At 31.5% G+C, this 11,658-nt stretch overlaps 2 protein-coding genes across 2 annotated transcripts; one reads left to right on the top strand and one right to left on the bottom strand.

Annotated features, from left to right (window-relative positions):
- The first annotated feature begins 5,412 nt into the window (after nucleotides 1-5,412).
- LOC120258691 (rac-like GTP-binding protein RAC2) lies at nucleotides 5,413-6,856 on the top strand. Its single transcript, XM_039266139.1, has 8 exons — nucleotides 5,413-5,511; nucleotides 5,595-5,682; nucleotides 5,802-5,911; nucleotides 6,070-6,133; nucleotides 6,224-6,273; nucleotides 6,349-6,414; nucleotides 6,551-6,657; nucleotides 6,841-6,856. Exons 1-8 carry the CDS (start codon nucleotides 5,413-5,415, stop codon nucleotides 6,854-6,856), a joined length of 600 nt encoding a protein of 199 aa, XP_039122073.1.
- A 911-nt stretch (nucleotides 6,857-7,767) lies between these two features.
- LOC120259385 (protein PLANT CADMIUM RESISTANCE 8-like) lies at nucleotides 7,768-9,322 on the bottom strand. The gene is made up of 4 exons (XM_039266977.1): nucleotides 9,076-9,322; nucleotides 8,890-8,961; nucleotides 8,126-8,338; nucleotides 7,768-8,004 (listed from the first exon to the last, which is right to left on the bottom strand). The coding sequence occupies exons 1-4, from the start codon at nucleotides 9,311-9,313 to the stop codon at nucleotides 7,925-7,927; spliced, it is 603 nt and encodes a 200-aa protein (XP_039122911.1). The 5' UTR covers nucleotides 9,314-9,322; the 3' UTR covers nucleotides 7,768-7,924.
- Nucleotides 9,323-11,658: the final 2,336 nt, after the last annotated feature.

Here is an 11,658-nt window from a genome sequence, read left to right as displayed (position 1 = left end):
TAACGGCCAAGAATGCTCAGACATGATGTTCCCAAGTCATGATATATGCTCAAGGAAGAGCCTGAAGCCACTGTTTAGCTCTTTCTTTCAGTGAAAATGGGAATAAGCGAAGTCTGATGGCGTCATTATAAATGTTGTTGATCTTAAGCATGTCACATACTTCAATGAATCCCCCACTATGACTATTAGAATCCTAATTCATTAATCCATAAAACTGTATTGAATTTTGAACCATCTGTACAAATGCAGGCTTATTCTCAAAGTCGTTTGCTATAACTAGTCACTATACTTGAGTAAGAACCATCAAGAGTGGGGCGAGCATAATCTGAAAGGGTCCTATACCGGTTCTCTTAATCTACTATAGTGTCTAACTGCTCTCCCTCAACACTCAATATCAAAGATCCTATTTCATTTAGTGAGGATGTTCTCAATCTGGTTCCAATCACTCCTTCTACACTGTTTTTGCCTTTTACCAGTCTTGGTGCTTTGCCCTTGTGTGGCATACATTAAAATCAAGAAAAATAAAAAGATTCAGAAAACAAACAAAGAGAAAAAGAAGATAGACAAATAAGTAAAAGAAAAGTAATGGCTAAAGTGACAGATATTCAAGTGTTCCTAATATCACTAATCCTCCCTGGCAATGACACCAAAAACTTGACAGGGACGCAAATATACGTGTCCATTGTATAATAAAGTGTGTATAAGTACACAGTGTCAGTCCACATGGAAGAAAGTGAGTACTGGTAATAACTCTAGATCCAAAAAAATAGCCTGAATAGTATAGTGTTTTGTGTGTGAATAAGAATAAATGAAAACAAGAGAATATGAGAAATAATAAATGAGAGAAATCAAGGAAGAAAGTGATATCGGGGTATAACATTCCTCTAGAGTTATGAAGTACTGGAAAATGGTTGTCTAAACATGCAATTCTATTTAACATGAAAGGTTTCCAGAAATATACAAAACCCTGATTTCTCAGGCGAAGTGTAACTGAATAAGTGTAGAGCTAATAAAGACATCCACACAATCACATTAACACTCTATGAAACCTTATTGTAGACTAATGATAATCTCTTAAATAAAATCCCCCCTGAAGAGAGATTATCCCTAATCCGAATACAGAGCAGAAACGTGTGATTTCTCCTAAAATCTACTCCACATGATTGCAAATAGCTCAGAAATTATCATCAACCCACTTAGAAGGATTGTGGGAGACAAAATCTCCTAGATACCCTAACCAAAGGCGTACCAACTATCCTCTCGAATTATGGTAAATCTATGGTAGATGGAAATTTTTTTCTCGTTATGTAGAAAGTCAAGGTATGATAGGTAGGGCTTTCATCTCGTTAGCAACTAAGCATTCATTCACACAATTAGACTCAAACATATATGATTACAATTAAGGAATCAATTAATGCAACAAAGATCCAACAATCAAAGTCAATGAAATAAACTTTAGAGTTCAACTATGCCCAAACATCTACAAATTAGCCCTCCATTAATATAGGGCAAGCATTCAAGATACAATGAATAGAGAACAACATGAGATTCATGAAAACCCCCTTTTCAATCCCTAGGATGAAAATTCACTGAAGAAGCTTCCACGCAAGCCGTCAAGATGAGCTCGACGGCTATGATCTTTAATTCCTTTGAATGTAAGACCAAATCCCTCTCCAAATCGCTCCTAAAGTGCTAGAGATTTGGCCCTTTTCTTCCTTAACCTCGCCTCCAAGAATCACCCCCTAAAAAATAGAAAGATAGAATAAAGAATGCCCTAGAAATCATCATAAGTTATATTTATACTCAACTGCTTGCGGGCATAAGGACTATGCCATAAGGGAGGTGGAGAAGATTGTCAAGAGCCTTACGGGATGACTTACAACCGTAAGCCTTATCCATAAGGTCTTCTGTTTGTGTTGTGGTCCAGCTTACAGCTGTAAGTGCTAGACTGTAAGCTTTACTGTTCTGCTTCTTGTGGCCGCCCTTACGGGCATATGCTGTAGTCGTAAGCTCCTATGGATGGTCTTTACAGGCATCCTTACGGGCGTAAACCTGGCCCGTAAGGTCCTCTAACTTAGCTCTGAATCCCCCTTACGGGCATAAGCATGCCCGTAAGGCCTTTTTGGAATTGACTTACGGCTATAAAGACGACCGTAAGCTGCCCAGAAACCACCCTGTTTGCCTTGTTCTTCTTTGAATGATGACGAGAAAGCTCCAAATGCATCGTTTTTGGTCTAAAATGCTTCCTTTGTCTCTCACACATCTTTAAGCACTTCCCTAAGCATGTTTAATACAAAACACACTGTATTTAGCAACAAATTGTGCAATATGATTCTAATACATATCAACTGAGTGTACAAATTGATATGAAATACATGAATATTGTACACTCATCAATGGTTTCTCATCACTAACACTTGAAACCTTTGCTTGAGAAACATGATGATAAGACCCCTTAAATGATTAAAAAAATACGAAGAACTTCCTCATGTGATGAAGAGGAGGGATGATGAGTGCATATTTTATACATGATTTACACATATTTTCCAAGCACTTTCCTTATCCTCTCGTATAATTTTTTATATGTTGTGAAGAGGTTTGGTCGAAAGAAAGATGTTGACTTTAAAGGAATATTTTCTCCTATTGTGAAGATGTTATCTATTAGATTTATTAGTTATTTGGCTACACCACTTAAATTTAGAACTAAAGCAACTTTATATGAAACTACTTTCCTTTATAGTGATTTAGAATAGGAGATATACATAGATCAACCAAAAGGGTTAAAAGTCAAGTGCAAAGTGGATTGAATGTGCAAATTGAGAAAGAGCTTGTATGGGATCAAAAAAGAACCAAGATAGTTGTATAAAAGGTTAAACTCTTTCATGATGAGTTACAGATACACTGGAACTTCATCTAATCATTGTATGTTTATAAAAAAACACTCTAATGATGATTTTATCACTTCTACTATATGTTGATGATGTATTGATTGTTGGTCATGATGAAAGCAAAATTGAGGAGCTAAAAAAAGAATTGCAAGACTTTTGCCATGAAAGACTATGGGATCAATAAACTAGATACCTAGTATGAAGATCTCCCATGACATGAAGAATAAAAAGCTCTGGAAATTCAAGAAAGCTAAATCAAGAAGATTCTTGAAAGATTCAATATAAGTAAAACTAAGGTTGTTGGTTTTCCATTTGCAAGCTACTTCAAACTTATTTCAAAGCAGTGTCCTACAAATGATGAAAATAAGGAAGAAATGAGCAAAGATTCTTATGCATCTTCAATTGGTAGTTTGATGTATGCCATATTATATTCAAGGGCAGACATAGATCATGTAGTTGGATTTGTGAGTCAATTTCTTTCTAATACTAAAAGGATCATTGGGCAATTTAAAGTGGATATTGAGATATTTGAGAAATACTTCCAGAGTATATTTATATTTCAGCAATGGTGGCCTATTCTAGATGGGTATATGATTCAGATGTAGCCGATAATGTTGATTTTTAAAAGTCTATTTTAGAATTCTTGATGTTCTTTACAAAGAGAAGCATTCAAAGATGCAAAAGTGCGTCCCTTTATTCACCACAGAAGCTATATACATTGCAATTGCGAAAGGTTGCAGGAAAGCTTTGAAGATTGACAAACTTCTTCAAGAGTTAGGCATGCAATAAGAGAAGTGCATTATGAAAAATTAGAGTACCATCTCCAAAAATTCAACATTTTTCGAAATCCAAGCATATTGATGTCATCTAGCATTGGATTTGTGATGCTCTTGAATCTAAACAATCACACTTAGAGAAGATACACATTAGTAAAAATGGATTATATATGTTGACAATGCCTTTGCCTAAGGAGAAACTTGAATTATGTAGGCAATCAGCGAAATTTCTTGAGCCCACTAAATGATGCTAAAAGGGAGATTATTAGGTTCTACCGCATTTTGTAGACTAGGAACAATTGCGCTTGAAGCTCAAAAGCTGAAAGAAAATGTGACATTTGATGGTATAGAGGTGTGGCTATAGTAGTACTACTTTTTCATTCTTCTCGGGCCAGGTATTGTTTATGATATTGTACAAATGTGCCCTTGGTGGATTCCCTTTGAGAGGAGTCGTATCCCTCTCCTCGATCTAGAATTGTATGACAGGGGAACTTATAAGCTCAGTTTGATTCCTACAAATCTTGTGGGTATACACGTGGACTTTCATTACCCCCATGTGGCGTCTAGCTAAGTTAATAAATCTCTAGGAAATAGATAAACCACTGTAACAAATACACCTCAGTACTTATCTGTTACTTGACAAAGCCCTAGGTGCACCAGAGGAGGAGGGATTTGTCACCTATTGTCAAAAAGTAATAATAATAGAAATAATAATAATAATAATAATAATAATAATAATAATAATAATAATAATAGATAGTATCCAGAATGTGAATCGGTGATGATGATCATATTCAATGTTTATATTGTAATATATAATTAACTATGATTTAAAATAGTTAAAAATGATTATTATAGTAAAGTCTATAATATATACAAATATCAAAAATGTCAACATAACTATTAATTTAAATTGATAACTAAATCATCGAATATTGAAATATTAATAACATGATCTTTAGCTAAGATTGAGATTGAGATGAAATGTAGGATTGAATCCCAAATCCAGGATAAATTTAAATTTGGATTATGCTAATTATTATTTTTAAATTTATTCTTATATTTAAATTCATATTAATTTAATTAAGTTAATGTGATTGATTTACCTCATTGTTTTTCCCACACCATTAAAAGAATAAAACAATAATTAAAAAATATTTTTCAAAGCGACATGAATGAATAATGATGTAGCATATCGCTAGATGTCATGTCATGGTGTTGGTCTTGTGGAAAAGATGTATTTTTAATGAAAAAAAATAAATAGAAATGATATATGTATATGTGTAATCATATTTAATAGTTTCAAACTATAAACTTACAAAATAAATAGAAAATAAGACATGAGAATTCGTGGTTTATATTGACTATTCAAGTTAAACCTCAGACAAGGAGGTTTTTTTTTCTTATATTATTTAAAATTAAAAAAAACTTAATTTATGTTTTTTAAAAGCAATTTCATAAAAAATGAAACCAAAATTATTTATTTTGTAAAATAAACTATTTGTGGTTTCTTATTTTTGGAATGAAAAAAAAAACCATCAAAGCAGCCCATAGTAATGCTGCCGTCGAATTCCGCAAGCATGCATGCACCTGCACTAAAAAATCTTTCTGCCATATACACTTCTTCAATACAAGAAAATACCAAAATTATTTCTAATAGTGGCATATCCTACTCTATAAATCCTCAATTATATATAAAATATATATATATATATATATCATCTTCCTTCTATCTGTTTTTGATACTGATGAGTTCTTTAAGATTTCTAAAATGTGTTAGTGTAGGAGATAATGGTGTTGGGAAGACATCAATGTTCATTTCATACACCAACGACAAATTCCCATCTGTATGTAAATGTCATTTATACTATATATTTCTTTTTCTTTTTAATTGCAAATGTATCATCTTAATTTGAACAAGTTTATGCAGGATTATATTCCTACTGTTTTTGATACCTATAATGCAACATGTTCTCTGGATGGTTGCGCTGTCAATTTGGGATTATGGGACACTGCTGGTTTGGAATTATATTTGATACAACTCTAAAAATTATTTTTTTCCCTATGAGTAAAAATTAACTTTAATTATCAAAAATTTATTTGGCTTAGTTCTAAATTATGTATGCACATTATATAGGACAAGGAGAACTTTGCAAACTGAGGTCATTGTGTTATGGAGGTGCACATGTATTTCTTCTTGTTTTCTCACTTGTCAGCAGATTCAGTTATGAGAATGTTTTTAAGAAAGTAATCATCTCATCATAAGTTCAATTAATTACATTTTGGTGATTAATTAGCATTTGAATTTTTATTTTAATTTGAAATAGAGTAAAATTTTGGTTTAGAAATTAGTAAGAGAATAATTAATGTTACTATCTTTCCTTTATATATATATATATATACAGTGGCTGCCTGAAATACGTCATTTTGCACCGAATGTCCCCGTTGTCCTTGTTGGAAACAAAGTGGGTAAGTGGATAATTTAAATTTCTACAATGCATGTTTAACAGTTTTAGTATGATCAAATTATTTGATCACCCTTGTTGTTTTATGTTTCAGATCTTCGCAATGACATAAGACATATTTCTGATGCAATAACAACCGCTGATGTAAGTAATTTGCTTGTTCACAACTATTTTACAATCGAAGTCAAAGAAGATACTTAAAAATTTTTATCTGTTTAGGGAGAGGAACTCAGTAAACAAATTGGTGCAATTGCATACATTGAATGCAGCTCTAAGACTAAGCAGGTACACAAGATTTTTCCCCCTGCGAATCGAATAGTATTAATTGATGTTGGACTATTAGTTACTTAAATACAAAGAACAAGTACACCGAAAACTAATTGAGTTTTTACACCTTTAATCTAATTGTCATGATTAACAGAATATTGAAGATGTGTTTAATACAGCTATTAAGGTGGTTGTGCAGCCTATACAAAGAAAGGCTATACTGAAGAAAACTAGTAGAAATATCTTTCGACACACATTGATGTAAGTAGCTAAGTTTTCGATTCAGCCATCCTTAATTATCTAATGTGTTATTTGATAAATTTTTGCAATAATAAGAAGCATGATGTTTTATTGATAACTTTATATACTCACTTATAATAAAAATAATTAGTAATTAAGTAATAATGCTACTTCTTAATCTATATTTGCTTTCCTTTTTTTCAGAAATATTGAGAATTAAAAGTCAAGGAGCATTAACATGAACCTTCATTTGTTTTTGGTTGAATTAGTGATAATTCAGTATCATGACTTCATATCATGAATATCAAATAGAAATTTACTCAGTAAAAAGGTTCTTGATAAAGATAATTTAAGCTTAAACTTTACATGATTTGTTCTTGATTAAACTTATTAACTTGTTTATACATTTGCAGGAAACTTTTTATGTGTACAAATAAATTCTTCAGATAACGGAGGCAGCTGAAACTGTTGTTGTGTAATTCTTTCTTAATATTGGATTAGAGGAAATGGCCATTGATGTTGTAATAAGCTAATTCATATACCTTTAATATGTTATCTTATAATTGAAGGGATTTGAGCTGTTTGTGAGTTTTGATGAAGGATGTTTTAATTAATAGTTGTGTTTTCTTGTTTTGGAGGGAAATTGTAAGAGGAGCTTCTCTTAACATGTTCTTTAAAATCAATTAAAAAATTTAATCAAAAAATCTAAAATATTATTGAGTTCAATTTATTGGAGATAAAAACAAACTAACAAAAACAAAAATTTTGAACTCTACACATAAACCTTAATCCAAAATAACATATGCCTTATTTCTGTTCTGTTAGATTAAAATCTTCACATGGATTTTAAAGAAAAATATCTCATAACTTTTGCGAGCTTTCTGTCTTTTTTTTCTAATTATTTTTAATATGGTTAATGATATGCAAATCATTTATTTATACTGAAGTTGATTTGGATCTACGTTGTATAATACAGCAAAGGGACATGTAGATATTTTTTAAAAAAACAAACAAACAAGCAAACAAACAAAGGCATGTCAGCACTTACCCATACACACAAAGAGGCTATTTATTATTATTAACTTGGAAAAAAAAAACAATGATGTGAAATGATATATACTGATGTTTCGAAAAAAAAAACACATAAATCAATATAATACCAAATTATACAATCACTAAAAAGTTCCAAAAAAGAAGAATATCAAATACTTCACACAAGAAGCAGCAAACCAAAAAAGATAGAAGCACAAGAAACATTCTGAGATGCAATTTCTAAACCAATTACTTTTCACTTTGTCATGAACTGATCTTTTGGAGGTTCAATTGTTGTTGTTCCCTGCTGCTGTTGAGCAAGATAACCCATCCAGCCTAACAATAAATAAACAAACAAATATTTAAATAATTTATTGACAATTGGTGAATATATATAAAGTTAGTAGAATTAATAGTGATAAGAGATGATGAAATATATATATATATATATATATACCAAGAGAAGGATCAATTCCTCTGTTATGGAGCTCTCTGAATTCTTGACAAAGGGAACAACAAGGACAGAAGAGATGAACAGTCCAATCTTCAGCTGGAGCTTGAACAAGGTTGTATTTGTTTCTTAGTTTTCTTCTGTAGTTTGAACCCATGATCCAACATGTTAACAGGGCTGGCACCATCAGTATGTACATGAAACTTCCCAGTGTGCAACCTGCATTACATCATCAATACAGGTAATTAATTAATTATTCTCATAATCTTGTATTGTCGTATTCTTGTATTCTCGTTTTTGAATAGGGGAGACGAAGATCATGTGTTAACATTTTTATTTTTCTTATAACGATGAAACAATAAGGGAACAATTATGTTTGGTATGTGACATGTTAGAACAAAACCTTGAAGTATCTAATATGTTATAAATTCTGGTGGCCTAATTTCATATACATATAACTTAAGTCATTATAGAAAATATATAATTCTTTTCTTTACTGATATGAATTTGAAATTTGGATTTAAAGATGATTATTAGTGTGATTTATGTAAAACAAAATTTAAACCTCAAAATCATTGAAGAAGAACATGTTCATATCATACAAACTCTGTTATCAGAAATTCAAACAGAAACTCTCCTTATTTGACCATGCTGATTGATAGAGGAAAAAAATCATGTATTATATTTGAAAGATCAAAATAATATTTTGCCAAAAAAAAAACTTAGTAGAGAAATTATGCAATTTTGTAGATAGAGTTGTGTGGACTCACTTGTTTCTCCTTCATCCAAAATCTCTGCAATTTGGCCAAATGTGACACATGGAAAGAAGGCTGTCATGATAGCTGCAAAAAACAAAAAAATTTAAAATCAACAATCGTTAAACATTAACAACAATAGCATAAAATCTCAATCAAATCAATAATATGGAACTATTAGTTACTTTAATAACAAATTACCATTAGTTTGATTTTGCCCGCAATCAAACAATCCAGTCGACCATGGTCGACCTACCGATGGGGTACCAGGCCGATATGGGGACCCTACATGGCCACCTTGCGATGCAATATTCATCGGAGGATATGTTGTCGGAGTACCTGGAGCCACCCTACTTGGCGGATCGGTGTGCGGGGGAGGGTATGGTGCAGTCGGAGGATAAGTCTCCGGGCCGGAGTTTTCATTCCAAGAACTTCCCATGTCAATAAGCTGCGGTGTTACTTGCTTTGATCTTAATAAATATTGAGTTTCTCAATTTATATTGTTGTGATAGATGCATTGTAATGCAATGTAGTGGCAGGTCATGCCATTGAATGGTGTTGTTCTCATTGACTTTTTTTGAGTTGCAAACTTGGAATTCAAAATGGTGTATTGTTTTCGAAAGTCTTGTGTTTACTTTTTAGTTTCCAACTTGGAATTGTTTGAAAGTTGCTCTCTTGCAAGTGGAAGCGCCAACTAATTATTTAATATTTACAGGTTGTCTTTAGAAAGTTTTGTATGAAAATCGGATAATAATGTATAAATTCATAAAAATTATATTTAATTTTATGTGGATATTTTTACTAACAAAAACTCGAAAAATTATTGTTTATGAATTTTATAATTCATTACATATTATTGATGTTATACTTAATTTCACTTCTAATAGTTTTGTATTCATTAAAAAAATTAAAAAAAAATTAAAATAGGGGAAAGTGAGAAGAATTGGGCTCATATAAAATTCCACTCCTCATTAATGAAAATATGTTAAAATTTAGAATAAAAAAGATGTTTGAAACAAATGAAGTAGCATTTTCCCCACACAAATGAACAAATGACTTCCCCTTTTTTTTTATTGGACACCCATACAAAATATATATATGACTTCCTAAAAACATATATATATATATATATAAATTCGAAGACATGTAAATAACAATTGATGGCTTATAGGATCTGAATAAGTAAATAAGCCTCTCCTTGATAATTATATTTAAAATACGAAGAAAAAGAAAATCCAATCAGATAAGATAAGGTATAATAGACTTGGAGATGAAGATCTTAGAAGATATGAGAAGGTTTGACCAGCGTAACAAATATATTTTATTGTTAACGTTCCAATGAGGCTCACGTTGCTGGAAATGTGTTTTGTGCTAATGACAAGCTTTCCTGGCAACTTCCTCACATGTACCAAGTTGCATTGACTGCTGACTTTTGTCTAATTTGAATAGAGTCCCAAACCTAAATGCATCATTGTTTGGTTTGGGGATATTTCTGCAAAGAAATTATTGTTATGCTAAAGATGTAGAAAGCAATTTAAAAATAAAATCACGTATATATATATATATCACACACACATATGTATAAATTAGTTAAAGGGCTCTTGAGCCATTGGTATCTCATCTACAAGTTTCTCCTTTCTAATAATAGTAGTTCTCTTTTAAAAATGAATTTTCTAGCTAGATTAAAATTTGCATCTTATCTGTAAGTTTTTCCTTTTTAATAAAAGTGATATTTGGTTGGGTGACCCTATTTCTTTACTTCTCTTTAGTCTAGTTTTTTTAAATTTATTTGCCTTCCTCAATTATGCTTTTAAATTGGGTCTGGTTTCGGGGTCATGATAATAGAGTAATTATGAGTTTTAACGGTATAGTATATGTTGATGATCTTATTATCATTGTGTTGAAGCCACCAAGGCAGCTACTAATACATGTTAGTCGTGTCTGTGGACTCTTTTTTTCTCACCCGGTCTTTAATTAGGATTAGACCGGTTAAAATAAATGGATCACAAATCAAATTTAATTTTTTATGATTTCAAGAGATTGTGGGTTCATGACTTCCATTAGGGACAAGTCCTTAATGTTAATTACCCTGGACATTGTCGCAGGAACTTCCGATTAAGAAATAAGTGTGAAAAATATGAATTCATGAATTTCATTGAAATACAAGAAATTTGAAATCATCTTGACTTATCCATCTATGTCCGAACTTGTGTCTAGGACATTTTTACATTTTTTTTTTAATTTGATTTGTATTTTACATTTTTTTAACTTGATTTTGACTTTCCATAAGCTTCGGCTTTTATGCTTGTGAAACTTTCTTCAAGTCTTGACTTGTGAAACTCTTTGGGTCCTTGACTTACGATGCCTTGAGACTGTTGAGTTCAATTATCGATTTATATTGACTTGTGGAGCTCTTTTGGTCTTCAACTTTTGATGTCTTGAGAACGTTGAATCCAATTGTCGATTTATATGGGTATTCAAGTCTTAATTCTTTTCATATCTTGAATTTCGACTTGACTGTTTTGGTTTTGATTTTTTTTTTTTGTTATATATATATATATATATATATATATATCATATGCTACTACCTGTGACCAGTCACCACATCGTATATGTTGTTGCCACCTGCCACCTTGAGATAAAAATTGCCGCTGCCTAAATGTAAACATCCTTGTCGTTCTTTAGGAATGGGTAACTTTGTCGCTGCTTTGAAATGAATATATATATATATATACATACACTTTTTTAAATGACAACAAATGAAAAAAATGCATGCCTTAGCTT

The sequence above is a fragment of the Dioscorea cayenensis genome, chromosome 4 (assembly GCF_009730915.1).
Source record: "Dioscorea cayenensis subsp. rotundata cultivar TDr96_F1 chromosome 4, TDr96_F1_v2_PseudoChromosome.rev07_lg8_w22 25.fasta, whole genome shotgun sequence".
Classification (NCBI taxonomy): Eukaryota; Viridiplantae; Streptophyta; class Magnoliopsida; order Dioscoreales; family Dioscoreaceae; genus Dioscorea; species Dioscorea cayenensis.
The sequence above is the reverse complement of the archived record's forward strand: the minus strand, read 5'-3'. Positions and strand labels throughout refer to the sequence as shown.

Excerpts from the sequence above, each read along its gene's own strand:
- LOC120258691 (XM_039266139.1), top strand. The coding sequence starts at position 5,413 with ATGAGTTCTTTAAGATTTCTAAAATGTGTTAGTGTAGGAGATAATGGT. Across the intron at positions 5,683-5,801 it reads GGGATTATGGGACACTGCTG|GACAAGGAGAACTTTGCAAA; the intron begins GTTTGGAATTAT and ends CACATTATATAG. Across the intron at positions 6,415-6,550 it reads GCAGCTCTAAGACTAAGCAG|AATATTGAAGATGTGTTTAA; the intron begins GTACACAAGATT and ends CATGATTAACAG.
- LOC120259385 (XM_039266977.1), bottom strand. The coding sequence starts at position 9,313 with ATGGGAAGTTCTTGGAATGAAAACTCCGGCCCGGAGACTTATCCTCCG. Across the intron at positions 8,962-9,075 it reads CGGGCAAAATCAAACTAATG|CTATCATGACAGCCTTCTTT; the intron begins GTAATTTGTTAT and ends TGTTTTTTGCAG. Across the intron at positions 8,005-8,125 it reads AGGAATTGATCCTTCTCTTG|GCTGGATGGGTTATCTTGCT; the intron begins GTATATATATAT and ends ATTTATTGTTAG.